The sequence below is a fragment of the Etheostoma cragini genome, chromosome 5, assembly GCF_013103735.1.
Source record: "Etheostoma cragini isolate CJK2018 chromosome 5, CSU_Ecrag_1.0, whole genome shotgun sequence".
Classification (NCBI taxonomy): domain Eukaryota; kingdom Metazoa; phylum Chordata; class Actinopteri; order Perciformes; family Percidae; genus Etheostoma; species Etheostoma cragini.
In genome coordinates this window covers 12,571,293-12,598,836 of record NC_048411.1, presented here as the reverse complement: position 1 = coordinate 12,598,836, position 27,544 = coordinate 12,571,293, and the positions used below count along the sequence as shown (strand labels likewise).

The 27,544-nt window shown below is 41.3% G+C and overlaps 1 protein-coding gene across 1 annotated transcript; it reads left to right on the top strand.

Moving 5' to 3' along the window:
* Window positions 1-75: 75 nt before the first annotated feature.
* Window positions 76-27,544, top strand: dnah10 (dynein axonemal heavy chain 10). Its single transcript, XM_034872270.1, has 78 exons — window positions 76-304; window positions 545-651; window positions 820-928; window positions 1,017-1,132; window positions 1,341-1,557; window positions 1,907-2,064; window positions 2,303-2,533; window positions 2,756-2,946; window positions 3,080-3,278; window positions 3,393-3,587; window positions 3,749-3,919; window positions 4,948-5,124; window positions 5,219-5,377; window positions 5,489-5,655; window positions 5,745-5,896; window positions 6,013-6,177; window positions 6,261-6,468; window positions 6,599-6,755; window positions 6,994-7,473; window positions 7,572-7,730; window positions 7,827-7,943; window positions 8,069-8,171; window positions 8,485-8,663; window positions 8,757-8,968; window positions 9,094-9,250; window positions 9,373-9,606; window positions 9,680-9,802; window positions 9,894-10,127; window positions 10,267-10,490; window positions 10,582-10,851; window positions 10,960-11,143; window positions 11,257-11,391; window positions 11,494-11,646; window positions 11,924-12,112; window positions 12,407-12,553; window positions 13,136-13,327; window positions 13,467-13,585; window positions 13,669-13,827; window positions 14,544-14,679; window positions 14,782-14,904; window positions 14,995-15,126; window positions 15,226-15,442; window positions 15,755-15,874; window positions 16,037-16,182; window positions 16,278-16,430; window positions 16,517-16,777; window positions 16,858-17,030; window positions 17,134-17,227; window positions 17,433-17,600; window positions 17,764-17,952; window positions 18,511-18,682; window positions 18,772-18,975; window positions 19,055-19,135; window positions 19,295-19,492; window positions 19,656-19,817; window positions 19,930-20,104; window positions 20,394-20,575; window positions 20,690-20,826; window positions 20,907-21,124; window positions 21,269-21,490; window positions 21,694-21,841; window positions 22,007-22,286; window positions 22,398-22,627; window positions 22,729-23,002; window positions 23,120-23,224; window positions 23,357-23,511; window positions 23,600-23,754; window positions 23,939-24,122; window positions 24,230-24,430; window positions 24,820-25,029; window positions 25,158-25,253; window positions 25,349-25,520; window positions 25,612-25,743; window positions 25,985-26,196; window positions 26,305-26,472; window positions 26,556-26,736; window positions 26,812-26,957; window positions 27,052-27,544. Exons 1-78 carry the CDS (start codon window positions 76-78, stop codon window positions 27,196-27,198), a joined length of 13,737 nt encoding a protein of 4,578 aa, XP_034728161.1. The 3' UTR covers window positions 27,199-27,544.

The window sequence follows — 27,544 nt, the reverse complement described above, 5'->3', positions numbered from 1 at the left end:
AACCGCAAGCTAACATTAATGGTGATAACCACAAAGTAATGTTTTTTTTTTCTTGATGTTGACTAATTGAAAAATATGGTCCACAACGATTTACGAGTGGAGTGGATCCGACAGTGCGTATCTGCCGGTTTCAATCTACCGGACGGTCCCAACTGTGTCGACGAACTACTCGGTCGGCGAGATGGAGAAGAGGAAGAGAAAATTATCCATTTTCTGAACCTTGTCTCTGAGGAAGACTCGCCATCATGTCTTCTGTTTTTCAAAACTATTAGAGAGGAGGAAATAGAAGTTGAAATTCCACTCGGTAAGTTAGCAAAGGTGTGTTTCGTGTGACGTTAGCTAGCTAAGAATAACGTACCGAGCCGGCTGCATTTCGGGTCAAGTGTACGTACCCCCTGACCCGAAATGTAGTCACTAATCGGCTTAACGTCAATTTAGCCGTAGTTTTCTCTAAAAGATAATTAGCGCTAACTTGAATTGTGATAGCATTATGACAGTAGGACTGCATCCAACTAACGTTAACAGCTAACGTTTATAACCACAGACATGAGTAAAGATAAAGACTCTTCAGATCCTGACGTGAAGTCCTGGACTCAAAGTGGAGCAGAGATGACATCAGACTCTGAGACATATGAACAAAGCCCCAGCCATGTGAGATCAAACTTTAAATCAATCCCTCTTGTGTTAATTGCTTTCAAATTGCAGCTGTGTTTTAAATTATGTATTTGTGTATTGATGATGGAGAGGAAAACAAGATGCAAGAATTCAGCCCGATCTTGATCCGACGGACACGTCGCATTTCTGATTTTGTCTTTTCAGATGATTGAGGTCCAAGTGGTCTATCACGTTGAGCTTCATGTGTCGGTCAATGAATACCCAGAGAGATTTTTGAAATCCAGTCTGTTCTACTTTCTCAGGAACACCAAGGGTGAGATGACCCATCATTATCATTACAATAAAGCATGTTAAAGCCTCTATTGCACATTAACCAAAAAATGATTTGTGTTTTTAAACAGAGACCATTGTTGAACCACTGGACATGAATGAGGCCAGTATGCTGATGCCCAGGCTCTTTGACATTGGCATGCATAATGGACAGCCCCTTCTTGTGCTGCAGAACAAACTTGCCCATGTAAGTAAAATGAAAAACAACAAGCAACCAGCAGCAACCAGTACCAGTCAGACAAACGCTAAATGTAACGGCTTAATAACTCATCATTGAATCTGATCAAAAACGTCAGATTTTTCTGAATCAAGAATATTGTTAATGACTTTAAGATGCTGAGGAAAAATCTAAGAAATATCAATGTGATGCACACTTTGACTGTCTCTCTTGTCAGGTGTATATACCCTTGATTACTGCCCACCAGATGAAGGTAACTGGTGCAGGTTTTGAAAGCGGGACAGTTTCTCTTCAGGAGGAGACTAGTGGAGAGGATGAAGAGGAGAGTCCAGTGAAGTCAAGTGGGCAATTCACTGTTCGTGACGAGTTGCTCAACAGGACGTACAAGTATTTAGGCATGGTCAATACAACTCTCCAACACCTTCAGATTCAAGGTATGATTTATAAGACTTACCAAGGGTGTAGTATTTTTATTTTCAGTATTTTATCAATATTTGACTTTAAAAAACAATATATTTTATTGAACTCTGCAGAATAATCAATTTGGAATTCCTTTTGAAAACTTTAAGTAAATATAGTACTGTCACTGCCATGAAAAGACTTTGTTTACCTTAAATTGTTATGTAGAATGTCCTTTTGCAGCAGGACATAAAATACACATTTCAGTTCAGTTTTTTGTGGGAAAATAAAGAAACAACAGCCTTAAATATACTTCTCATGGTTGTTTTTAATGTTCATTTTGTAATAAACAGTACAACCTAAAGATCAGTCTCTTTGTCACAGATGAGATTACGCTACATATCCCTGAGATAGACTTGGAGCAGGAGATGGAAGTACTGCTGTCTAATCCAGAAACGGTAGAGAAATTGGAGCAGTGTGTGATGAACTGGCAGACTCAGATTACAGTTTTTATTGAGGAGCAGCAAAACAAAAAGCCACAGGTTTGTAACTCTCTCTGTATTTTGAACTTCAACCCAGGCAGGTTATGGTGGTGTCAGCTGAAGGCTCTAGGGTCAGAACCAGCATTCACATGTGTAGTTGCTGCTGAAATGTGTGAAATATAACCAAGAAACTTAGTCCCTGTCAGCTCAAAAGGAAATCATTAGGTAGAAGAAAGCATAAAATATACACAATGACAACCATAGACCAATGTATAACGTTCAGGTTTATTTTTCCCAGGCACCTGGCCCTATGGCCGAGATAGCTTTTTGGCAAGAGCGTGCATCCATCCTTAGTGCTCTGAGTGAGCAACTCAAACAGCCTGTAGTAAAGCAGATCGTGGAGGTGATGACCAAAGCAGATGCAGGCATTGTTCAGACCCTGGAAGGAACAGTCGCTGAACTTAATAAATACCGTGTGGAGTCAGACGATAACCTACGCTTCCTCAGCACACTGGAAAGACATTTCATGGTAAGCTGCACTTGTTATAAATGCATTATTGCTGAATATTATTTACATTTATAAACTTTTTTTTTTTAGCAATTAACATTTTTTAACAACTGACAAAAGCTGTCTGTTACAAAAGCACACACATTTGCAAAGATAATTTTTTCAGAATCAGAATTCTGACTACAGAAGTATTTTTTCTATCCCCAAATTCACTTCCATCAACGTTACTCTTTTCTGTTATAGAATCTGAGTACCGGAGCAAATTTTAGTGTGATCCTGGAGACCATCTCTCCTCTGATGAGCAGCCTGCAAATTGTGTGGATAATCTCCTGCCACTATAACACAAATGAGCGTATGGTCCCTCTAATGGAGCGTATCGCCTGGCAGCTATGTGAACGTGTGACTCAAGTCATTGATGTCCTAACGCTATTCAAGTATGTGTGAACACTTTTATAGCTTATATTCGTGGTTCAGGGCTTAGTGAGAGTTTAAATGTAGCTATATTTTATAATGTTGGCCAGTTTTGTTGTTTCAGTTTAACTTAACAATATGCTGTGCCTTGGACAGAGATAAAAGGGAAGTGGCCAAATCCAAGGTACATGAGGCTAAGCAGGTCCTGGAACTGTGGAAATCATCTTACTTTGAAGTGCGCGCTGAAATTGAAGAATCCGGCAGGGATCCACGCTGGGAATTTGACCGGAAGAGACTGTTTGAGAGGACTGATTACATGGCTTCCGTCTACCAGGACCTGTACAATGTTTTTCAGGTCTGTGTACATACGCTTTATAAATATTGACCTCTCACTCAATAACTCAACATGAGAATGTTTTCAAAAAAACGTCGGTTTTTGAAAGAGTTCTTCATGATTCTTTTTGTACAGATTTTGGATGAGTTCTATAACATCTTTGGTCCAGAGCTAAAAGGTGTGACCGGTGACCCAAAACGCATTGATGAAGTGCTGTGCAGAGTGGATAGTCTGGTTTTGCCTATTGAAGACGTCAATTTTAACCCTTTCAACATCTGTAAGATGAGCAGCTGGAAAATGATCATACAAGAATTTGACACTACAGTTCAGGTAAGTTTAGAACAAGTGGTGAAAATATGAGTTCTGGAGGAACAATTTAATTAAGCATTATTGTATCGATGTGCTTATCAGTTTGCACTGATACATTTGTATTGTTACTTTGTGCCGTACCTCCATTATTAAGCTGATTCACATCTCATGTGTCTGCTCAGGCTATTGAGGGAGAAGCCATCAACTTCATTGATCAGTCTTTTAAGACACTGCGTTCTTCAGCTGCTGCCTTTGACATGCTCCTGAAATTCAAACACATCCGCTCCAGAGAGGCCATCAACAACCATTTGATGAGAAAGTTTAATGACATCCTGGCTCAGTATTGCAAAGAGGTACTCTACTGTGAAATTGAGAAAAAGTTGTTGTGGAATTTCCAGAAACACCCTGTAGTGGTCAGATGAGACAAGGAGAAAACTTAAGTAACATCAGGGCTCTCCTAGACCCCAGGCCAGGGGACGACAAGAGCTGGTCATACTCCACCTTTAGATTAGAGATAGATTTAGATGAGCGTCTTTGTTATGGTGCCATCAATATCTTTGCATAACCCAAACTTGAAAGCTTGATTTTTTTTTATTTTTTTTATTGCAAGATTAATGTTCTTTTTGGCCTAGAAAACTTTGTAGTTTTTTTGACATGCTGTAACAACATCTAGTAACGTGACCAACACCACACCGGATCTACCTAGACCGGAAACAAAACAACAGGCATGCCGCACACACTTGTTTTGGCTTGCGAGCCGGCCAAAGATTAGCAATGTTATGTTTTGAGTGGATGGCGAGCGAGAGACGCCGAAATGGATGCCAATAAGGCATTAGGCTTTTTAAAAGTTGCCAAATGGTTCCATTGACAAGACCAAAGTGAAGTGTGTGTTTTGTCGTTGTGAACTGAGCTATCATCGCAGCACGTCCAGTCTGAAATACCACTTGATGGCCAAGCATGCAGCTGATTAAAATTTCCCTCCCCCCTTGTTAAAGTATTTATTTCATCCTTTTATTGATGGACAGTGTAACACTGTGTGAGAGATCATTTGTTTCAAGTGAGAATGTAACATGTGAAATTGAACACTACAGTAAGCTATTTGCCAATCTTGTTTTCAAATAAAAAAAACATTTGCACAAAGCAAGCCAATCCACTTTTCCATGCTGATAAGAGCATTAAATGGAAAAGAAATGGGACAAAAATAAATTAAGGGACATTTAACGTAACCCTAACACTATTTAAAAAAAAAAAAGAAGAAGAAAAGAAAGAAATATAACATAGGCTATTATTTTATATTCAGCTTCAGTGCCAGTTTATCATTATACTTCTGAATAGAGTCACAATCCTTTTTGTAGAATGCTTAGGTCTTTTCTTTTTTTAGGTGGACAGCATAAATGAAATATTTGAGGCGGAGAAGGACAACCCACCACTAAATAAAAATGAGCCTCCTGTGGCAGGAGCCATCAGATGGGTTCAATCTCTTATCCACCGCATAAAACACACCATCCTTCCCTTTCTGAAAGTGCCAGAGTTGCTGGAGAGTGAACAGAGCAAAGCGGTGAGTTGCACATAGGTCAGTGTAAATATTAAATGGTTTACACATCATAATATTTATGAAAGCCCTAATGAGCCTTTTGCTGCATTCTGCTCAGGCCAAGGACAGGTACATAGAAATGGCAGTGCAGCTCACGAACTATGAGAAGAAGAAGTATGAATGCTGGCTGGCCGAAACGGAACACACGTTGCCATTGCTAATGAAAAAACCCTTGTTTGTTATGATTACCAATGAAAACCAAATCCAGGCAGAACTGGTATGTATCTCTTGCCATTTACTTAGACTGTTACTCAACATTGTTCCAAATACAGCCTTAGTAACTGTTTCTCAAATGCTCTTCATTTGTTTTGATTTTTCTCATTTTAAGGATGTCCCACCAGCAAAAAGCAGCTTACCGAAGGAGGTGCGATACATTGTGAACTTTGCTCCAGAGATCAAAGAAATCATTTCTGAGACAAACAACCTAGCATCACTGGGCTATTCTGTGCCTTATCTGGCTCAAAATGTTGCTCTACAGGAGCACAAATTCATCAGGTAATGATAATAACCAGTAACCGAATACCACATCACAATACCACTGTTTGATGTAATCTCGGCCTGCCGTGTTTCAATGTTGGTTTTAGGTATGTGACTGGTTTGAACAACCTGGTCAACTGCTACCACTCTGTAATGGACAGCTTGAGTGAGTCAACGTTCATTATGCTGGCTCAACAGATCAAAGCGGTCAAAGCAGAGATTCATTTTGGATGTAAAAGACTCAACTGGAATTCTTTGGGTATGTTGCATACAGTAGCTGAAATGTCAATTTAGTCTGATGAACGCATACATGTGGTCTGATGAAATTAGTCTTGTCTGTAAAATTGAAACCAGATAATATGTGTTTGGTTTTAGGCATTGCCGACTTCATCAACCGAGGCACTAAGGCTGTCTCTAAGTTTGAGTTAGTTGTCAATCAGATTCAGAAGAATGAGAGGGACATTGAGTCCAAGTTGCAGTCCATGGTCATGGCCAACTTACTGAAATTTCCAGTCCCAGATAAATCAAACGATTTACCAGGTGGGATACTATTTATTTGATGTATTGATTATATTATAAGAATTTAAACGTATTTTCATGACTTAATTACATGTTTTTTCAAGGTGTCAAGGAGTTCTGTGAACGTATTGAGCGAGAGCGCACCAAGACTGTGAATTTGCTGAGTAGAAAGTATGCAGACATTGGACCCCTCATCACTAAGACAGAACATTTGATCATGGGAACCAGCAGTGGCAAAGCCCAATGTATGGCAGATTATTACATGTACTGGGAACGCAAGGTGCTAGACTCCCTTATAAAGATGGTGCTGAGGTAATAACATGTTGTTACTCTTTTTGAAATGATCTTCTTTGTGAGCATTAATAATCACTGTTCATTTGAAATACAGTGCAATCTCAGTCTCAACCACTATAACATCCCTCTTGTTGACTTTCACATTTAGGAACACCCAAGCCTTCAACATGGCCCTGAGGGGAAGTACCCCGCTTTTCCAAATTGATGCCATCCTGTCTGCCCCTAAGATTGTGTTGCAGCCCCAAAGCAATGAGATCTACTGGCTGATCATGCAGTGTATCAGAGACTGTGTAGAAAGCACCAAGGTAGGATCATAATGATTCCCCTATGTACCACTGCATTTGAAAAGAATATTGTTTTTTTTTTAATCAATTTTTTATTTTTATATTCAGAACAAAAATGTAAACAAAACATTCACAAACAGTTACAAACAACACACTGGGGCGTAGGAACGCGTCCCAGGGCCACAACATCGAAAATAATATTATTTTAAATGACACACTTACATTGTGACCTGATTCTGCTCATACTGTTGTGTTTCAGAAATTTGTGCGTTGGATGCATGGGACCTGCATTGAGTGTCCTCCACAGCGTGTGGGTGGTGAAGATGAGGTGGTGACATTTAGCTTCTACAGTGATGTGTGGCAGCATCCGCAGATAAATGAGAACGCCATGACAGTGTCCCAGAACGTCCAGCGGCTGCTCTTCGCTCTGGATCAGTATCTTGTCCACTGGAAACGCTATCGGCCCCTTTGGGAAAAGAACAAAACCATCGTCAATGAAAAGTTTGCTGCAAGAAAACCATCCTGTGTCATGTATGATGACAAGCTGCAGTTCCTGTCTCGTATCAATCAGGAGGTGATGCTAGAGCCTCTGTTTAAGAATGAGCACGTCATCCATCTCAACCTGGAGCCTCTGGCTCAAGCAGTGCAGGAGACGGCTGAGTCCTGGATCACTTCATTAGGTAGCCTGCTCAACAAGCCTGCCAAAGACGATCTCTTCAACTTGAGAGATGAACTCATGGTATTGAATAATGCTACACTGTGTTCCGTATGTTTTTTATAGTAATTATTCTTTGATTTTTTTGTGTGATTTATAATTATGGTTATTTTATAAAACAGCAACTGTCTGAGAACCTGAAACAGAACCCTGAAACCTTTGAAGAGCTGAAGTCTGTCCTTGGCACCATCTCAGACATCAGGGACATGTCTCTAGATGTGGAGATGAGATGTACTGATATAAAGGAAAAATACAGAACACTGGCCATGTACAAAGTGGAGGTACTGTGTGTTTAATGTTAAGTGATTGCCCATTGAATGCTTACGTTGATATTGTTTGCCTTGTTGAACGTCTTAGATTCTTTTTTCCATGTGTAGGTTGGACAGGATGAACGGGAGCTGGTGGCCAATATTGTCCAGATGTGGAATGACCTGTTTGCAGAATCCAGACAAATGGATCGAAGTCTGACAGATGTTAAGAAATCATTTACTCAGGTCAGACATCAAACCTACACAATCAGCTTAAACAGAAAAACGAAAAGCACAGGTGTTTTTGTTTTTTGTTTTTTGAAATGTACATTTACAGTCCTCTTCCTATTCTCCCTCCTGTACACTCGAAGACTACGAAGGAGAAGGCTGAAGAGTTTAGGCAGGAGTTGTCGATCTTTGCTGAAAGCTTCAACATGCATGGTCCTGGAGCTGTGGGAGATGATTTGGAGAAAGGTACTTGTGCACTTGGACCCTGCCTTCAGCTGTTATACCTAGAACAATGAGATATGTTGTTAAAATTTGAAATATAGGGCACCCAGATAGCTCAGTGGTTAGAGCGGGTGCCCATGTATAGAGGTTTACTCCATTCGATGCAGCCGGCCCGGGTTCGAATCCGGCCTGTGGCCCTTTGCTGCATGTCACTCCCCCTCTCTCTCCCCTTTCATATCCTCAGCTGTCCTGTCATTAAAGGCCTAAAATGCCCAAAAAATAATCTTTAAAAAAAAATTGAAATGTATAAAATGTCTCTTTCTTTTGTTCTTTGTAGGACTGATCATAATGGAAACATATGAGGCAGAGCTTGCCAAGATAGTAACAGGACGGCAGGAACTAGCTAATGCTGAGAAGCTGTTGGACCTGCCAATCACTGTGTACCCAGAGGTTATCGGCATGCAGAAGGACATGAAGGGCTTGAGACAGATATATGGTGTCTATAAAGCTCAGAAGGTCAGATGTGATAGCATATTGGGACACATTACACATAATTCTTGTCAACAGGGTTTTTCCAATATTTCATGTGTTTGTCCTTACGTATTTTAGGACGCCAAGACGGAGTGGTCTGAGACATTGTGGGTTGATTTAAACATCCAGCTGCTACAGGAGGGTGTTGAGGCTTTCATCAAAAGCTTGAGGCAGCTGCCCAAAGATGTGCGGGCCTTACCTGTGGCCTTCTTCCTAGAAGCACGTATGAAGGAGTTCAAAGAGTCTTTGCCTCTTTTGCTGGACCTGAAAAATGAGGCCCTCAGAGACAGGTCATTTGGCAGAATGACACCAGAACCTAACTGGAATAAATCTGACACACAAAACAAACAAATGAATGTAAATAAGTAGTATGACAACATAAAATCAACATGTGTTTATATTTTTTGGGACACAGACACTGGAAGGAACTGATGGAAAGGACCGGCACCAGCTTTGAGATGAACCCTGAAAGCTTCACTCTGGAGAACATGTTTGCTATGGAGTTGAACAAATATGCAAATGTCATAGGTGACATAGTCACTTCTGCTGTAAAAGAGCTCAGTATTGAGAAGGCAAGCTTACGTCTTTGTCAATTATCTCAAATTGAAGTTAGGGATTTGTCAGTTATCGGTTAAATCAAAAATACTTTTAAAACACAATATTCATGTTTGGGCATTTGTGTGTGTGCTTCTAGGGAGTGAAGGAGGTGGTTGAGACCTGGGAAAACATGAAGTTCGGTGTGGTGCCATATTTTAAAGGCACCCAGGAACGTGGGTTCATTCTAGGTGCAGTGGACGACATCCTGCTGAATGTGGAGAACGATGCCATGAACTTACAGAGCATGGCGGGCAGCCGTTTTGTTGGACCTTTCCTTGGCACCATACAACAATGGGAAAAAGACCTGTCCCTTATCAGTGAGACCATAGAGGTTAGTGAGAACAGCCAAATCTCGCTTGAGCTGGTCTACAAAAATCCATACTGAAAAAATATTTCTTGCCTAGGTGTCATTGCTGGTACAACGAAAATGGATGTACCTGGAGAGCATATTCATTGGTGGAGACATTCGCTCGCAGTTACCGGAAGAAGCCAAAAAATTTGATAATATTGACAAAAGGTTTAAAGAAGTGAGTGTTGCCACAATATTAGCCAATGAAAGTAAAGTACTCTATTACTGCACATCTCCGAATAATATCTTCTTCTTAATTTTTTGTGTAGATAATGAGTGACATAGTGAAGGGTCCTAACATAAAGCGGTGTTGCCTGATTCCCAACCGGCTAACAGACCTGCAGGCCCTGAGTGATGGTCTAGAGAGGTGCCAGAAGAGTCTTAATGACTACCTGGACTCCAAGCGGAACGCATTTCCTCGCTTTTTCTTTATCTCCGATGATGAACTGCTCAGCATCCTGGGGAGCAATGACCCTGCCTGTGTCCAGGAGCACATAATCAAGGTATCACACCACTATAGACAAAGCAGGAGAGATAGGAAAGGCATAAGGCATTATTCTTCAAAGTAGGCATGAGGAGGATCACTGTTTGCCATATGTGTGAAACACTTCCATGATATTTTTCTTTTTTTTGTTCCACAAGATGTATGACAACATAGCATCTCTGAGGTTTGATGTGGAAAGTAATGGAGAGACAGTAGCTGGAGCCATGGTGTCTGCTGAGGGTGAAGTGATGGAGCTGAAGACGTCCATCCCAGTGGAGGGCAGGGTGGAGGAGTGGATGACGGGAATACTACTGGAAATGAGGAGGACTAATAGACTTATCACCAAAGAGGCAATTTTCCACTACTGTGAAGACAGGGGCAGGTGTGTGTAGATACTACATGTGTGTGAGCAAATTTGTGTGTTCGAGCGTGCAAATGAACCACATTAAATGTGTCATTCCCTGGTCTCTCAGGGTGGATTGGATGTTGCTGTACCAGGGCATGGTGGTGCTTGCTGCAAATCAAGTGTGGTGGACCTGGGAGGTAGAGGATGTCTTTAAAAATGTGGAGAAAGGGGATAAATATGCGCTGAAGAACTATGCTAAGAAAATGCACCAGCAGATTGATGAGCTGGTTACACGCATTACACAACCTATGAAGAAAAATGACAGACGAAAGATAAACACTGTGCTTATCATCGATGTCCATGCAAGAGACATTGTAGACAGTTTTGTACTAAACAGGTAAACTTAACCTTTGCTAGTTCAAAAAAATGTTTTCATTGCATATGACATGAACTCATGTGTTTAAAGGTGAACATTAATAATACGGAAATATTATTCTCTTTCCAGTATAATGGACGCACGAGAGTTTGAGTGGGAAAGCCAACTCAGATTCTACTGGGTCCAGGAACATGACGACCTATTTGTGCGTCAGTGCAGTGCTTCGTTCTCTTACGGCTATGAATACATGGGGTTGAACGGTCGATTGGTTATAACCCCACTGACAGACCGTATCTACCTTACACTCACGCAGGTCTGAAAAACCCTTGCAAATTTGTATCACCCAACACCCAAGCAGACACATGTAAATTATTCTTTCAGCTTGTTTTGACAACGTCTGTACGTGGGTGTGTATTTGTGATATAGGCCCTCTCCATGTACCTGGGTGGAGCTCCTGCTGGACCAGCTGGTACAGGAAAGACAGAGTCCACCAAAGATCTGGCCAAAGCTTTAGGCCTGCTCTGTGTGGTTACAAACTGTGGTGAGGGCATGGACTACATGGTAAGAAGCCTACACTTGAAGAGCCAATAGCTTCTGAAAAAACTCTTAGAACCATAACAACACTAGCTCTATTACTCAAAGTTCTTTCCTCTTTGAATGCAGGCCGTGGGTAAGATCTTCTCTGGCCTCGCCCAGTGTGGAGCGTGGGGCTGCTTTGATGAGTTTAATCGCATTGATGCCTCAGTGTTGTCAGTTATCTCCTCCCAAATCCAGACTATCAGAAATGCTCTCATTCTGCACCTTAAAAGGTTTCATGTAAGTCTGTTATACAGAACCAGTTATGGATGCATCGAAAATAATCTGAGTTTCATCAAAATTCATGGATATTTAACAAAGAAGGAGATTTCACTTGTGATCAGTTAAGATGATAGCTTGCTTCTGTAGCCTATGCCAGGTCATGTTTGTAAATAACAAGTTGTTCTCAAACAGTTAACCTGGATAAATAAAGGTTAAATAAATAAAAATAAAAATGCACAGAAGAGTTGTTAACCTGTATTCCCCTAAATCACCTCCTTATCACTATGCACATCAGTTTGAAGGGCACGAGATCAGCCTGGATGACCGCATGGGGATTTTCATCACCATGAACCCAGGTTATGCAGGACGCACAGAACTGCCGGAATCAGTCAAAGCCCTCTTCAGGCCTGTGGTGGTCATTGTGCCTGACCTGCAGCAGATTTGTGAGATCATGCTCTTCTCTGAGGGCTTCCTACTTGCCAAGGTGAGGGACGCACACACAAAGCACAAAATATATTGTTACTGTTTAGCTGATGCTCTGGGATATCTAAAATAACCCATGCATATGCAATATTACTATAAAGTACAATATTTACTGTATGTTATTGTTCTCAGGTAATTCAGAAATGCAAGAATATTTATAATGAATTACTAAACATGTTCTGATTTTGTAAGCACAGAAAGGCAAATTGTCATACAAACATGTAAAAACTGCAAACTGCTTACTGCTACACATGCCATATTGAAGATTTCGTATCCACACCTTTGTTCAATTCAGGTGCTGGCAAAGAAGATGACAGTATTGTATAAACTGGCACGTGAGCAGCTGTCCAAGCAGTCTCATTATGACTTTGGCCTGCGAGCTCTGAAGTCTGTCCTAGTGATGGCCGGAGAGCTGAAGAGAGGCTCACCAGAACTCAGTGAGGTAGAGACCAAAGAACATTTTTTCATGTTTTATTTTCCTAAAATGAATAGAACATTTCTCCTTTTTGCTAAGATTCAATATTAAACTAAGAAGTGATTATTCATGATCCTTCGGGTATAGACTGATGCTTGATTGCTGTTGGTAAAATGTTGGGGATTTCCAAGATTTAGAGGAGGTCTTTTTAGTGTCTACCAAACAGAAAATGTTGCAGATTCCACAGAGAATAAAGGAAAGCAATACTTCTTGTCAGTTTTTTTGAAGTAGGGTCTGCAGTCTGGCCTAAAAACTGAATCTAGTAAAATACCATCACTCAGCTCTATGTTGAAAAATACAACACTTAAAACACTGTAAATCTATTAAAAAAATGTTTTTAGATCTCTTGATCACATAGATCTAGAATTGTAATTGGGTGGATGATTTCTGCTGAATAACATAGCACTTAATTTGGTATGACATTTGCAAGCTTGAAAATATATAACACTTCATCCTTGGGAACACATTAATTTAGTTATTTAAAGATTTTTAAATGCTTATTGTCTTTTGACATTTATTCACTGTTATTTCTGTCTTTCCTCTCTGCAGGATGTGGTGTTAATGCGTGCTCTCAGGGACATGAACCTGCCAAAGTTTGTGTTTGAGGACGTACCCCTGTTCCTTGGACTGATCTCAGATCTTTTCCCTGGGCTGGACTGCCCTCGTGTTCGCTATCCCAACTTTAATGATGCTGTGGAAGAGATCCTACAGGAGAACAAATATGTCATGCTGCCTAACCAGGTCTCTCATCTTTGTCTTAGTTTTGATTCTTTGAGATACAGGTTTTTCTACACACTGAAAGATTGTTGAGTTACAGTCGCAAAGATTGAGTTACAGCATGTGAGGATAGATGTTTTCTTTATGCTCTCTGTGGCTTCAGGTGGATAAAGTGGTGCAGATGTATGAGACGATGATGACCAGACACACTACTATGGTTGTTGGCCCAACAGGTGGAGGGAAATCGGTTGTGATCAGCACATTATGTCAAGCTCAGACTAAGTCAGTTTATATCATCTAAGTTTAAACCACCTCCCTGATCTTTTGTGTGAACAGTAGTGACATTTATTTTATCTCGTCATCAGATTGGGATTTCAAACCAAAATGTATCCCCTAAACGCTAAAGCCATGAGTGTCATTGAACTTTACGGTATTCTGGACCCTGACACTCGAGACTGGACTGATGGGATCTTATCCAACATCTTTCGCGACATCAACAAGCCTACTGACAAAAAAGAGCGGAGGTAAAAAAGAAAACTTAAAGGAGACATTTGTGTGCCCATATTATGAAAAAAATCACTTTTTCTGGGATGTGGTTATTTTGTGTCTCTGGTGCTTCCACATGCATACAAACTTGTTAAAAAAAAACCCATGCTGTTTTGAGTGAGATACAGATTTCTGAATGGCTCCTGCCTTCAGTCTCTGGGTGAGCTGTTCAAAATCTGCATGGGTTTCTACATCACTAGCCAAGATGAGGTGGCCAACCGTAGCATGCTAGCGCTAGCATGCTAGCTTTTTCTCAATGGCAAAACACTGCTGCAACACACACTAGTTCACTATAATCTATAAAAGTACAACTTACATGTTCCAGTTTTCCAGGTATTCTATAAGTGCGCCCTGACCAAAGTTGGAGAAAGGGTTGTCTAGCTGATGTGATCTTACCTAGCTACTGCGCATGTGCAACTCCCAACAAAGATAGTATAGAAGTGAGATGTCTCACTTTGTAGCTAAAATGGAGACCCAAACACACAGGGTGAAAACAGGGTCTGCAGCAATGTGTGGTAGCCTACAACAAAAATATGGTGTTTTTTGTTCATGAAACCATGTAAACCTTTTCTGGTACAACCACAAAATATTATGAATTATGAACCTGAAAATGAGGATAATATGGGTGCTTTAAGTAGTTCAACATGCCAGTGTCAGTTTTTATACAACATAAACACATGAATTTCACTCTCAGGTACATCCTGTTTGATGGGGATGTAGATGCTCTGTGGGTCGAGAATATGAACTCAGTGATGGATGACAACAAGATCCTCACTCTAGCCAATGGAGAGCGGATCCGTTTACAGAATCACTGTGCCATGCTATTCGAGGTTTGTCTGAATTTCAAGATGGCTGTCAGCAGAATACCTCTCCCTACATTTTTCTGCAAAGCAACTTTTAGAGCAATAATGTAAGAAACGTCACCATCACAGGTTGGAGATCTGCAGTATGCCTCTCCTGCTACTGTTTCCCGCTGTGGGATGGTTTTTGTTGACCCCAAAAACCTGCGATACACCCCATACTGGCAGAGATGGTTGAGCGACAGACCTGACGATGTATGATAAATTTGTTTTACACTTAACACAACAATAACTGCACTTAATTATAGTTTGATAATACCTCAACACTGTTTTCTTTTCTTCTAGGAACAAAAAATGCTCAACGAACTGTTTGAGAAATATGTTCACAGGTCTATTGACATGATTGTGGACGGTATAGTTGACGGCAAACAGGGCCAGAAACTAAAAACTGTTGTCCCTCAGACAGAACTGAACATGGTACGTTAATCTCATTCATTTTAAATGTACTCCAGAATTGTTTTATTTACGCATTAAGATTAGTATAGTCCCATACTCAGACTATTTGGATGAATTCAGGTGACTCAGTTGTGCTTGACACTGGATGCACTGTTTGAGACTGAAAGCAGCAGAGCTGAAATCCTGGAGTGTTACTTCCTGGAGGCTCTGTACTGCTCTCTGGGGGCCACATTGCTGGAGAGCGGCAGGATCAAATTTGATGAGTTCATCAAAAAGCTTTCCTGCTTAACCATAGTGCAAGATGAGAAAACCTTGGCCGGACCTGGTGAGATCCCAGGTAAAAATTTACTATCAAACTTACGCAGTTTTAAATGTACACTTTTCGGTACAGTTTGTGGGTAGAGTTTAATGTTGTATACTAGGAAACAGGGTTGGGAGATATGTCTCTGTACTGTGTGATATGAAATTGTCCATCATTGCAGGCATTTTTGGAAATCAATTAGCGGGATTTTTTTATGGTTTTAGGTTGAATGAATTAGTATCATGACCCAGTTTTACTTGTGACAATTTTATATTCCACATGAATAAGTGTGGAATATTGCCTTTAATTAATCTTAATAATGATAACAGAATGTCTGCATCTATACAGGATACCTCCCAACTCTGTATGATTTCCATTTTGATGGAACACAGGAGAAGTGGGTTTCCTGGAGTTCCCTGGTTACCAAATACATCCACAACCCTGAGATGAAGTTTGCTGATATTCTAGGTAAAGGTCAAGTCTCTGAGCTGTGAGGCAAAGACAAATCCAATGTCCTGCATTCATACATACAAACATACATACATACAGTACATGCATACAGTTTATAATTATTTTGTGCCCTCGCAAGCACCTTCTGCCACTTTAAATCATCCTTCATCTTTGCTTTAGTGCCAACTATCGACACCACAAGAGCTAGCTGGATCCTGGAACAGATGGTGAAGATAAAGAGGCCGGTGCTTCTGGTTGGAGAGTCTGGCACTTCCAAGACCGCCACCATTCATAACTTCCTAAAGAATCTCAATACAGATGCAACCGTGAGCCTACCTTCTAACTACTGATGTGCACATTTATTATCTTACTTGAGTTTAAATTCTTTAAATTATTCTTTACACTCCCTTCTTTTTTCCAGATTACGCTGATGATCAACTTCTCATCCAGAACAACTGCAATGGACCTGCAGAGGAACTTGGAGGCCAATGTGGAGAAAAGGACCAAAGAGATCTATGGGCCTCCTATGGGAAAGAGACTGCTCGTCTTTATGGATGACATGAATATGCCAAAGGTACCTACTCCACTCTTAACTATCATCCTCATTGTGACAGTTATTGTATGTTTAACATTATTGGTATATACTGTATGCTCGTCCAGGTGGATAATTATGGCACACAACAGCCCATTGCACTTCTGAAGCTGTTACTGGACCGAGGAGGCATATATGACAGAGGGAAAGATCTTAACTACAAAATCCTCAAGGACCTTGGTTTTATTGCTGCCATGGGAAAGGCAGGAGGTGGGAGGAATGAGGTTGATCCCCGCTTCGTCTCGCTCTTCAGTGTCTTCAGCATCCCCTTCCCTGCGGTGGACTCCCTCCACCTTATCTATGCTTCCATTCTCAAAGGCCACACCAGAGTGAGTAGCTCTTTCCACATACATACATATCAGAATAATCCAAAACAGTAAGATTTAATAAACTTGGTCAAATATTTTAGGCATTTGAAGACATCATACAGAAGGTTTGTGATAAAGTTACCATGTGCACACTGGAACTGTACAACAACATCATCAAAGATCTGCCACCCACTCCCTCCAAGTTCCACTACATCTTCAACCTGAGGGACCTGTCAAGAGTCTACAATGGACTGACCCTCACCAAACCTGACAGGTCTGATCTAGCACATTCACTCTATTAACAGATGAACAGGGACTTTGCAGTTACAAGTATATGTGTTTAAATATGTTTGCTTTACCTGATTTCTCTCTAACAGGTTTTTGACTGTCACCCAATTTGTGCGTGTCTGGAGAAATGAGTGCCTGAGAATCTTCCATGACAGACTCATTGATGAAACTGATAAAGCTTTGGTATTATTATTATTATTTAGATTATATTTAGATAATATTGTAATATTATAATATTATATTATTTAGAAAGATTCTCCTTTGTGTTGACTGCAGGGACAAATGCAATATGCATAATTGTTCCTTCAACTGTCATTACAAATGTATGCTGTATACGGAAAAGTTTTGTAGCTTTCAAATGTATCCAATATGGGTTTTATGCCACCAGGTCCAAGGCCACATTAAGAACCTGATTGAGGAGCATTTTAAGTCAGACATGGAGACAGTTATGAGGGACCCGATTCTTTTTGGCGACTACAGGACAGCCCTCAGTGAGACTGAACCAAGGGTCTATGAGGACATACAGGACTACGATGCATCAAAAGCTCTGTTTCAGGTACTGTCAACTATGTTATTTATAGCGGTTGGGTGGTCTCAGTCTAATACACATTTTGAAATGTAATGGTTTAATGATGTACAAATTATTTACATTTATGTATTTTCTGCCAAATTCTATCTTTAATTACAATGAAAGACAACTATGTCTTTGTATTTTTCAGGAAATTCTAGAGGAATACAATGAGAATATGTCCAGGATGAACCTAGTACTGTTTGATGATGCTCTGGAACATCTGACACGCGTGCACCGCATCATCCGCATTGATCGGGGCCATGCACTGCTCGTCGGTGTGGGGGGTTCTGGCAAGCAGTCCCTCACCAAGCTCGCTGCCTTCACTGCCGGCTGTGAGGTTGTAAAATACAACAACAATAACGATTGTGGGGAAGGGCAAATGATTCTCAATGACGAAGAAACATCAAATTTTCCTTTCCTAAAGTTTACAGTATTACAGATAAAAGTCATATATTCTACAATGACACTTAAGGCAGAGCAAATAGACATATTTATTAACATCACATGTGTCATGCTGTGCAATTGGGGAATATGTACCCAAGATACAAGACATCTAGAATATTTTCATTTCCTGCCATAAAAATGTGGCATCTTAGTTTTTAATAGTTAAGCTTAGCTTAGGTAAGCATTGGAACATGAAGATTTGGAATAAAATCTTTTTATAGGTGACCCACACTCATTGTGGAAACAGGAGTCTTCTTATTTTAAAGCTGCCAAAGGAAATGTTGAAAAGGAAAATTAGGGTTTGAGTGGTTAAGCAGGAACTAAACCTAGCAACTATACTATACCTCCATAGTGGTGGTTCTTAACCCTTATTTCTATGTTGTTAAACATCACATATTAAGAAAACTTTGCAAGGAAGCATTGTAGTAGTAATGGAATCTGATTTTCCCAGGTGTTTGAGATAACACTAAGCAGAGGATACAGTGAGTCAAACCTCCGGGACGACCTGAAAGCACTGTACTTGAAGCTTGGCATTGAAAACAAGAAGACAGTATTCCTCTTTACTGATGCCCATGTTGCCGAGGAAGGCTTCTTGGAACTCATTAACAACATGCTCACCTCAGGTGGGATATCACTCTAAACCTCATGGCTCACACTACATTTATCTTTCTTAAAAGCCAAGGTAAGTACTGATCATGCTCTCTGTTAATAGGCATTGTTCCTGCATTGTTCCCTGATGATGAGAAGGAGTCAGTTCTTAACCAGCTTCGTGATGAGGCTCTTTCGATGGGAGCAGGTCCTTCTAAAGAGAGTGTGTGGCAGTACTTTGTCAATAAGAGCGCCAACAATCTACACATTGTTTTAGGCATGTCTCCAGTGGGAGAAATCCTGAGAACACGCTGCAGGAACTTCCCAGGTGACATTCTGCGTCAGGCTTTACTTGATTTTATTATTTCTAATTCTATTTTACTAACTATGTGAACGGTTTTCCCCAGGACTGATGAACAACACTGTGATAGACTGGTTCCTGCCATGGCCTCCACAGGCGTTACTTGCAGTGGCTCAGTCTTTTCTTGGTGTGTAATAACATACATTTACATTTTCTTTTTTTAAATGCATTTGTCATAAAAACATTTAATTTTTTCCATTTTACTTTATGTAACTGTAATGAGACCTACAGCTGGGTTGTTATTCCTAAATCTAGATTTTAGTTTTTTTCTGTTGTTTTTCTACAGGTGAAAGTCCAATGATTCCTGTGGCACATTCTGCAGCAGTGATAACTCATGTATGCATGGTCCATAGCTCTGTGGGTGACTACAGCAAGCAATTCCAGCAGAAACTCAGACGCTGCAACTATGTTACTCCAAAGAACTACTTGGACTTCATTAGCACCTATTCTAACCTCTTGGAGGAAAAGGACCAATATATTCTAGGTAAGAAAGGGAACATCTTTTAAATTCTGTGCCTCTGTGTGAAGGGTTGGACTGGTGCCTAACGTCAACTGTATTGAGATATGTTTGATATCTCATATCAATGATATGTTTATTATTATTTAAGAGATATTTTGTTTTGTGAACTTGTTCTCTCCTGTTCCAGCTCAGTGTAAGCGTCTAGAGGGAGGTTTGGATAAACTGAAGGAGGCCAGTGAGCAGCTGGCTGAGCTGAATATCAAGCTAGCAGAGCAGAAGGTGGTCCTCGCTGAAAAGTCCACTGCTTGTGAGGCCCTGCTGAATGAGATCACCACAAACACGACTGTAGGTCAGTGAGTACCTACATGTCATTAGGGTTATGATAAACACAGTGTACTGTAAGCTTCGGAAACTAAACACAGCTGTTACAAACCACTTACCAATAAAGTTTCCTTTCTTAGCTGAGGAAAAAAAGACTCTGGCTGAAGACAAAGCCAAAGAGATTGAAGTACAGAACAAAGTGATAGCTGTTGAGAAGAAAGAAGCTGAAAGTTCCCTGGCTGAGGCTCTTCCAGCATTAGAAGCAGCCCGCATTGCCCTGCAAGACCTGGAAAAATCTGATGTCACGGAGATCCGGTAAACTCACCTCCTTATTTAGAGCATCGTTTTCATTCTGTTGCTGAAAGCATACAATGATTCATCAGGATGAATGAATAGACTAACAATGACATCTGTAATGCAGAAAAACATTCTAAACCTACCAACAAGCACTGTATGTTGGGTTAATAAATATTCTAGAATGGCGAGAACAGATTATTCTTGCAAAAACCAGGACTTAACATACCTGACCAAACAAGCAAACTTATGCCCTCTCTTACTCAGTTCCCTCCTATTATCTGCCTTTTTCTGCTGGTTCATTGTGTAGATCCTTTGCCAAGCCACCCAAACAGGTGCAGGTGGTTTGTGAGTGCATCCTGGTGATGCGTGGCTACAAGGAGATCAGTTGGCAGTCAGCCAAGGGGATGATGTCAGAGGCTAACTTCCTGCGCTCACTGATGGAAATGGACTGTGATTCCATCAATAACAACCAGGTCAGGACTGTCAAAGGTAAGTGGTTTTCATGACTTATGAATATTAATACCAATGTACTGCATATGGAAGTGCCATTTCCGTATGCCAAGTGTGCTAGAGTTGTTTTCTTTTCAATATGCTCTTGGCTAGGCTTCCTAAAGAACCTCCAGACAAGCTTTGAGGAGATGCAAGCCATCAGTAAGGCCGGCTCAGGATTGCTGAAGTATGTCGAGGCTATCATGGGTTACTGCGAAGTTGCACGGGAGATAAAACCCAAGAGAGAGAAGGTAATGTAAGGTCTGTACATGCAACGTGTTCCATAAGAAGGAAGACAGATTAAACAGCCATATCTCCAATATTTATTTAGGTGGCCCGACTAGAGAAGAACTTCTTTCAGAGTAAGCGGGAGCTTGAGCGCATTCAGAGTGAGCTCAGCGATATCCAGAATGAGTTGCAGGCTCTTGGTAAGAAGTACCTGGCTGCTATGACAGAGAAACAGCTGCTACAGGAGGAGGCTGAGCTCATGGAGAGGAGGCTAATAGCTGCTGACAAACTCATCTCTGGCCTGAGCTCTGAGAATGAACGGTAAGGCTATAAAAGATGCAACAAACGGAGTCACAACTCTTAACTTAACTTAACCAATGCTGTGCTAAGAGTTGCTAATTCAATCCCTTTGTGTTTCCTCCTTTCTGTCTTTACTTCTCCCTCTTTTCAACTATCACCACTTAGATGGACACAAGATTTGGAGGAGTTGAAGCAGCGGCGCGTGCGTCTCCTGGGTGACTGTCTGGTCTCTGCTGCTTTCCTAAGCTATGTAGGGGCCTTCAGCTGGGACTTCAGAAATGAAATGGTATACAAAGTATGGGTTAAGGATGTGCATGAGAGAGGCATCCCCTTGAGCCAGCCTTACAAAGTGGAAACCCTTCTGACTGATGAGGTAGAAATCAGCAGGTGAGAAAGAGTGTGTTCTCACGACAGATTTTGACATGTGAGAAGACGACCTGCAATATGAGTTTTACCAAACAAATGATAGGAATTCTGTATTCTTGTAGCAAAGTAGGTAGGAGTGTGTTGCACATAGGTGGACTTGTCTTTATTTTGGTTATACACTAGCTATTGGGCTAAATCTGTGTCAAACAAACCCTGTGTGACAGATGGGGCTCAGAGGGCTTGCCTCCAGATGAGCTGTCGGTTCAGAATGGAATTCTCACAAGCAGAGGGAGCCGTTTTCCCATGTGTATTGACCCACAACAGCAAGCCCTCAACTGGATTAAGAAGAAAGAAGAAAACAATAACCTTAAGGTAAAAAAGGTTTATTTTCTCCTACATGTTTTGTGTCATTACTGGTCACAAGTCCTATAATGATTTCTTTAGTTAGCTTGCAACTGCTGACAGCCCCAGAATCAGCACTTTGGAATGAGTCACAACGTGAGGCCCTGATAGTGTCATCATCCTTTCTTCCCCCAGATCTCATCTTTCAATGATCCAGACTTCCTGAAGCAGCTAGAGATGGCCATCAAATATGGCTTCCCATTCCTTTTTCAAGATGTAGATGAGTACATTGACCCTGTGATTGACAATGTCCTGGAGAAGAACGTAAAAGGGGCAGAGGGCAGACAGGTCCTCATGCTGGGTGACAAGGAGGTGGACTATGATCCCAACTTTAAACTGTACCTCAACACCAAACTGAGTAACCCCAAATTCTCCCCATCAGTGTTTGGAAAAGCCATGGTCATTAACTATACTGGTAAGACTCTTTGGCATGGCAAGCATAGTTTTTGTCTGTAAGATTTGAACATCATGTTTCAAAGCTTTGTTTGTATGTGTTTATTTATTGTATCTATGTTACTACGTGTAGTGACTCTTAAGGGTCTGGAGGACCAGCTGCTGAGTGTGATAATGGGCTTTGAGAAAAAGGAGCTAGAGGAGCAGCGTGAGCATTTAATCCAAGAGACAAGCAACAACAAGAATCTGCTGAAGAACCTCGGGGACTCGCTGCTCAGAGAGCTGGCCACATCTGCAGGCAACATGTTGGATAACACGGAGCTGGTTCACACTTTGGAGGAAACAAAGTCAAAAGCCAGTGAGGTCAGTTTGGCTACAGCAGGAATCAGTGAACTCATGGAAGCATAGCATTTTTACTGAATTCATTAATTCTATTTTCCCCTGTTTTATGTTGTGATCATCAGGTATTTGAGAAACTAAAGTTGGCTGAGATAACATCTGTGGACATTGATAAACTGAGAGATGGCTACCGGCCGGCTGCCAAGCGCGGTGCTATCCTGTTCTTCGTACTGACAGAAATGGCTCTGGTGAACAGCATGTACCAGTACTCTCTAGCCTCCTACCTAGACGTGTTTGACTTTTCACTGCGCAAATCTCTGCCTGACTCCGTCCTGCTCCAAAGACTGAAGAACATCATGAACACTCTGACATACAGTGTTTATAACTATGGCTGCACAGGTAAATGATAAAGATTGAATAATGAAATAGATGGAAAAATATGATTGTTTTAGGTTAAAGCACATATTTATGATTACTTAGTGGATACTGTAACATGAACTGACTGCATATTCTTAGGTCTGTTTGAGAGACACAAGCTGCTCTTTTCCTTTAACTTGACCATCAAGATTGAGCAGGCAGAAGGGAGGTCACCTCAGGAGGAGTTGGAGTTCTTTATCAAGGGTGAGATATCCAGAGAAGTTGAACTCTTTTTAAATGTAGTTAAGACTAGATAACAGTGATCACAACACTCAAACAAATGTTTATGCAAATAATGGTCAAAATTATTCCAACATTTTTACTTCATGTGGAAAGGTAATTTATCCCTGGAAAAGAGCACACGCAAAAAGCCTTGTGACTGGCTCGCAGACCAGGGCTGGGAGGACATAGTAAAACTAGCAGAACTCTTTCCTGAGCACTTTGGCTCTCTGCCAGACGATGTGGAGAAGAATCCTACTGACTGGAAGTCTGTAAGTGACCACATTGACAGGAATCAATCACTATAGGTATTGTACTTAGTCAGTTGGGAGTCTAACCCTCATTCTTTTTTCTGTTCAGTGGTATGACTTAGATGGACCAGAACAGGCTCCATTTCCCATGAAATACGGGGAGAACCTGTCAGCCTTTCAGAAGCTTCTTTTGCTGCGCTGCTTCCGTGTTGATAGAGTTTACAGAGCTGTGACTGACTACGTTACTGTCACCATGGGCGAGAAGTGAGACTGTTTCTGTAGAAATAATGTAGTTAAAGATATATATACAATGTCTCTGTCACTACTTCTACAGTTTGTACAGTGTATGTAAGTATACCACTGTGGTGCAGGTCAAGAAGATATAATTATTTGCACAAAGATAAATCAAGCCCTAAGTTTCTATGTGTTTTCTTCTGTTTCCGCTCAGATATGTGCAGCCCCCTGTGATCAGTTTTGATGCAATTTATGAACAGAGCACACCTTCCTCTCCCATTGTCTTCATCCTGAGCCCCGGCTCTGACCCAGCCACTGACCTCATGAAACTAGCAGAGAGGTCAGGCTTCGAAGGCAACAAGTTCAAGTTCCTTGCTATGGGCCAAGGCCAAGAGAAGGTACTGAAGACTTGTTTTGTGGTCAAGTAGAATGAGTATAGAAATCAGGAAGTAGTCACTATCAATAAAAAGACGTAGAGGGTAACTCTTCTATATCTATGATAAAGGTGGCCCTACAATTGCTGGACATGGCGGTGTCTCGTGGTCAGTGGTTGATGCTACAGAACTGCCACCTGCTGGTAAAGTGGCTGAAGGATCTGGAGAAGTCCTTAGAGAGGATCACCAAGCCCAACCCCAACTTCCGCCTGTGGGTCACCACCAACCCCATTCAGGATTTCCCCATAGGAATACTGCAGAAGTCTCTAAAGGTGAAACACATTTTCTCTCTTCAGCTATGTTTTCTGTAGATTTTGGTGTAGATGGCAGGATTTCTAAGATCTAGTAGTGTGCACAAGGATTAGTATGAATGAATGTTTTCTGTATGTTTTTTGGGATCTGTGTGTTGGGAATGTGACGATTTTGCATTTCCAATTCAAGGTGATACTTTTTCTTTTTTTGGACACAGCAGTAAGGAATAGCCACAATCACAGTTTTTCTATTGTAAGAAAAGCAAGTCTTGAAAGCATAACATGAGATCAAATGGCATGTTAATACTGGTGTTTTGGTAGTAAACACTTTGCAGAGAAACTACAATTATAATAATATAAATATTTTAAAAATGTCACTGTGTTTACATATACTTTAATATTGTGTACAGGTAGTGACAGAGCCCCCCAACGGTCTCAAGCTGAACATGAGAGCCACGTACTCTAAAATCTCCCATGAGACCTTGACTGCATGCCCTCACCCTGCCTTCCGCAGCCTGGTGTATGTGCTGACTTTCTTTCATGCTGTGGTGCAAGAAAGACGCAAGTACGGCAAGATTGGCTGGAACGTCCCCTACGACTTCAACGAGTCTGACTTCTTTGTAAGTGACACGAGAGTCATTTTTACTGTGTTTGAAATAAGCAATTTAGTTTGAATCCTTGTCTTTGTACAGCATATCAGTTACTTTTCACTTTTCAGTGGTTCAAATAATGTTACTGTGTTCAACAGGTGTGTATGGAGATCCTTAACACCTACCTCACCAAAGCTCACAACCAAGGAGACAGCAATATTCCCTGGGGAAGTCTTAAATACCTTATTGGGGAGGTTAGGCTAAATTCCTTTTCGTTTTATTATATTGTATATCTATTTACTTTTTTGCTAATGCTGTACACTTAGCATGTCTGTGTAATGTTCTATAGGTGATGTATGGTGGGCGATGTATAGATAGCTTTGACCGTAGGATCCTGACGGTCTACATGGATGAGTACCTTGGAGACTTCCTCTTCTACACATTCCGCTGCTTCCACTTCTTTCATAACAAGGATGTAGATTACAAGATCCCTCAAAATGGACCCAAAAATATATATGTTGGTCAGTTGTTATTTTCATTACTTCACATTATCTTCTTTTCAAAAAACAAAATCTGTCGTCACTCACAGCTTCCTCCTGCTATCTGTTACAGATGAGATTGAGACCCTTCCACTAGCAAACACACCAGAGGTGATGGGTCTTCATTCCAATGCAGATATAGGATACTACACCCAGGCAGCTAAAGACATGTGGACTCACCTAATAGATCTGCAGCCTCAGACAGGTACAATTCGGCACCTTTCATTTCTCTTGCCTCTTGATTTATTTCAAAGGAAGAAGTTGTAAAGTTGCTTGCCTCCATATTGAGTTCCGAGTCTCGAAGAGCATCCCTGGAAGTAATTTTTACTATTTTTTAGAAGAAAAAGCGTTCCATACTGTTGAAGACTGTTTTCTTTAATCACTATGCCACCATGCTGCCATGTGCTTCCGCTCTTATGGTCTTTAAACACTCTCTTATACCTCAGGGGAATCTGGTGGAAGCATCAGTAGAGATGAGTACATCAGCCAGGTGGCCCAGGACATTCAGAACAAGCTGCCCGTGTTTTTTGACATGGACGTGATCCGTAAAAGGTTTGGCGTGGACGTTTCCCCGACCTCAGTGGTGCTGCTTCAAGAACTGGAGCGCTTCAACAAGCTAGTGGTCCGCATGCAGCGCTCTCTGGCTGAGCTGCAGAGGGTGAGAAGGAGGGGTAGAGGACAACAAGATGTTGGGGAAACAAACAGACAGGTGTTGCCTGTGTGTGCATCACAGATTTGGTTGTTCTGATTCTCTTGCGTCCCCAAGGCTTTGGCTGGTGAGGTGGGTATGAGCAGTGAGTTGGATGAGGTCGCCCGGGCCCTTTTTAATGGTCACATCCCTGCCATATGGAAGAAGTTGGCACCCGACACTCTTAAGTCCCTCGGCAACTGGATGAGCCATTTCAAGAGGCGTTATAAACAGTATAGCTACTGGGTAAGGACGGACACACAGAATAGTACAAAACTGGTAGAATTTATCTTCATGTGTGATGTATTCGGTTATCTTGTGTCTACCAGGTGGATGAAGGAGAGCCAAAAGTTATGTGGCTATCTGGACTCCATATCCCAGAGTCCTACCTGACTGCTCTGGTCCAAGCCGCATGCAGGAAAAATGGTTGGCCTTTGGATCTTTCCACACTGTACACACAGGTGACCCAGTACCGCAGTGAGGATGAAGTTGGTGACAGACCTGGACTGGGTAAGGAAATGACACTCACCATTTGCAGCATGATCAGTGATGAACCATATGGACTGATAGTGTTTTTCCCTGCAGGCTGCTTTGTGTCTGGCCTGTATCTGGAGGGTGCAGACTGGGACACAGAGAAGGGCTGCCTGGTGAAGAGTAAACCAAAGGTTCTGGTTGTTGAACTGCCCATTCTCAAAGTCATCCCTGTAGAGGCACGCCGTCTCAGGTTACAGGTGTGGACCACAGACACTACAGGAATCCTTACAATACTTAACTTCACTGCCTTTTTTCCAACTGCCATGTGTATTTTTTTGTTTTGTACCCCAGAATACAATACGGACACCAGTGTACACCACGTCTCTGCGGAGGAACGCAATGGGTGTGGGGTTGGTGTTTGAGGCAGACCTGTGCACCGCCATGCACATTTCCCACTGGGTGCTCCAGGGAGTCTGTTTATGCCTCAATGCTGACTAAAGACAGCCCTCAGACATGTTAATTAATAACATCATTAAAGGCTAATGTCATTTTTCATTAGAGAGAGTAAAAAACTGTAGTATTTTTTATTTTTTTTAAATGATAGAGACACAAAAGAAAACTAGAATTTTGTTCTAGATATTTATTGTCTACTTCGTGGCTTTCATTATTTTCTCACTAGATGGCAGCACAAAACAGTGCTGGGCTCTGGGCATTAGCCAGAGATTCATCTTTAGTTTTTACAGTAGGCTAAAGCAGTGTCAGCAGGCTATAGTGGGTCAGGATCTTTCAGGCCTAAAAGTCGACTACTGTTAATTAACAAATAAATGTTTGCAATTCAGTTCAA